Genomic DNA, 2,236 nt, shown 5'->3' on the forward strand with positions numbered 1-2,236 from the left:
GAGCGTCGGCCTGCGGACTGAAGGGTCCCAGGTTCGATTCCGGTCAAGGGCATGTACCTGGGCTGCGGGCACATCCCCAGTGGTGGGTGTGCAGGAGGCAGCTGGTCGATGTTTCTCTCTCATCGATGTTTCCAACTCTCTATCTCTCTCCCTTCCTCTCTGTAAAAAATCAATAAAATATATTTAAAAAAAAAAATAATAATAAAGTGGATTAAAGCATTCACAAGCAAATGTCAAACATGTCTAATTAAATATCATTTCAAATATTATAATCTACACAGGAGTTATTCACTCACTAAAATGTTCATCAAGTACCTTTTGGTTAACCACTATGTTAGAAAGACAAATGAATAAGGAGTAAGTAGGACCTTCCAACCAATAGCTTACAATGCAGTAGGCGCACAGGCAATCCAATATAATTGTGATATAATACCATTTGTGCTATGGGGACTCAGGGAAAGGGGTTGATTCTGCCCTTGAAGAACATGTGAAATGCTTTACGAAGAAGCAAAGAATTGAGCTAGGCCCTGAAAAGAAAGTACAGGTTTACTGAATGAAAATAAGCAGGTCGCGGGGAGAAGGTGCGTTCAGGGTGGAGAAACTAATACAACCAAAGACAGAGAGGCACATGCAAGGAATATAAAGTAACTGGGACAGATCGGCATAAGGTTCATGGTAGGGAGTGGCAAGAAAAAATGTGAACCAGAATACAGAAGGTGTCAATACAAAGTGAAGGGTCTGGACAGTATCCTTTAGGTAATGGAGAAGCCAAATTAAAATCCTTTAAGTAGGAAAGAGATTAAGATCAGATCTGTTCCTAAAAAGACCATGAGAGTAGCAAACGTGGAAAAGGAAGAAACTGGAGGCAAGGAGACCAGTTAGGAGATGTGGTAACAGTCCTAAGTGAAGGAGGATCAACCAGGGCAACAGAAATTAATGACAAATATAGGACTGGCGTCATATTCCTGATGCAGAATCTATTAGACTCAATGAACAATTGGTTTTGCAGTGAGAGGAACTAGATGCCTGCCTCCCAACCACTCCACACTTTATGAGCGAGCCTCCAGCTGAAAGTGGTGGTAGAAGGCAGCGAAGCGGCCCCTTTAGTATCCTATCGTCTAAGAGAAAAGATGGGTCACTACAGCCACGTCTCCCCTGCAATCCCCAGGCTAGACAGGCTGGGCACTCACCTGGGCATAGCTGGGACAACCGAGTGTCAGCAGAAGTTGGGCGACATGGCAGGAGGAGCCAGCTGCCTTCGCGTGGTCCTCTAGTCTCTGGGAGACGATCCGTACAAGCAGGAGGACCTCCAGAGCCTGCAGGGGCTGGTTGGCCAATAGCAGCAAGTTTACCCAGTTCCTGCTCAAGCCTCTATTTCTACCCTCTGTTCCTGAGCCCTTTGGAAGCTTGGTCTGACCTCTGGCTGGAATGTGGCTAGCCAGACAGAGCAACCATCAGCCCTTCTCAGGGAGCCTGAGCAGAGAGCAAAGAGGGAGCCTGCAAACCTTCCTACCCCCTTCTGTTTGAAAGCCTAGACGCCAGTCATCATCAATAGCCAGGATTTACTGAGTACTTGCTCTGTGTCAACCACTATGCCAAGAGGTCTACATGCATCAACTCATTTTATCTTCATAGCAATTCCAATCCCAATTTAACAGATGAGGAACTAAGAATCACATCGGTTAAGTTGTCTACATTCACATAATAGGTACGTGGTAGAGCCAAGACTCAGATCTACGGCTGAGGAAGATTCCCAGGTTCCCCGTGCTAGAAATAGAGCCTAAAGACCCACAATAACAAAGATCCTTTAAGTGCCATGTTCTTTTTCAGGGGTTCCTAAAGTGGGCCCACCCTTGTAATGTGGGATCCAAGGAAGAGCTTCAGGGAGTCTGTAAAACCTTCTGACAATGCATGTAAATATGTAGAACTGTGTCTACAGGCATGTATGTGTTTTTCAGGCATTTATGGTCTCCAATTATCTAATAATAAATATAATAATGACGGTTTACATTTGAGTATTCTGTTTATGTGCAGCATCTCCCATGCATTATCGCACCAAATGCTAACCATGTTATGAGGTAGTTATTATTATTACCTTCATTTCAGAAATAACGGAACTTGGCCTGAGAAGGTTAAGTAATGTGTCTAAGGCCGTGCACTAGTGAATGATGGAGTGTGGATTTAAACTCAGAGAGGCCTGTGATAGAGCCCACACTGGGGTCCTTGGCTTCTCAGC

At 44.7% G+C, this 2,236-nt stretch overlaps 1 protein-coding gene across 1 annotated transcript in view; it reads right to left on the minus strand.

The window, feature by feature from the left end:
- ESPL1 (extra spindle pole bodies like 1, separase) overlaps positions 1–2,236 on the minus strand; it is a 19,918-nt gene that overhangs the window by 10,947 nt on the left and 6,735 nt on the right. Inside the window, exon 11 of the mRNA XM_015559597.1 lies at positions 1,191–1,325. Within this exon, the coding sequence (XP_015415083.1) occupies positions 1,191–1,325 (135 nt within the window). The remainder of the gene's footprint in view (positions 1–1,190; positions 1,326–2,236) is intronic.

The sequence above is a fragment of the Myotis davidii genome, unplaced genomic scaffold (genome assembly GCF_000327345.1).
Source record: "Myotis davidii unplaced genomic scaffold, ASM32734v1 scaffold233, whole genome shotgun sequence".
Classification (NCBI taxonomy): Eukaryota; Metazoa; Chordata; class Mammalia; order Chiroptera; family Vespertilionidae; genus Myotis; species Myotis davidii.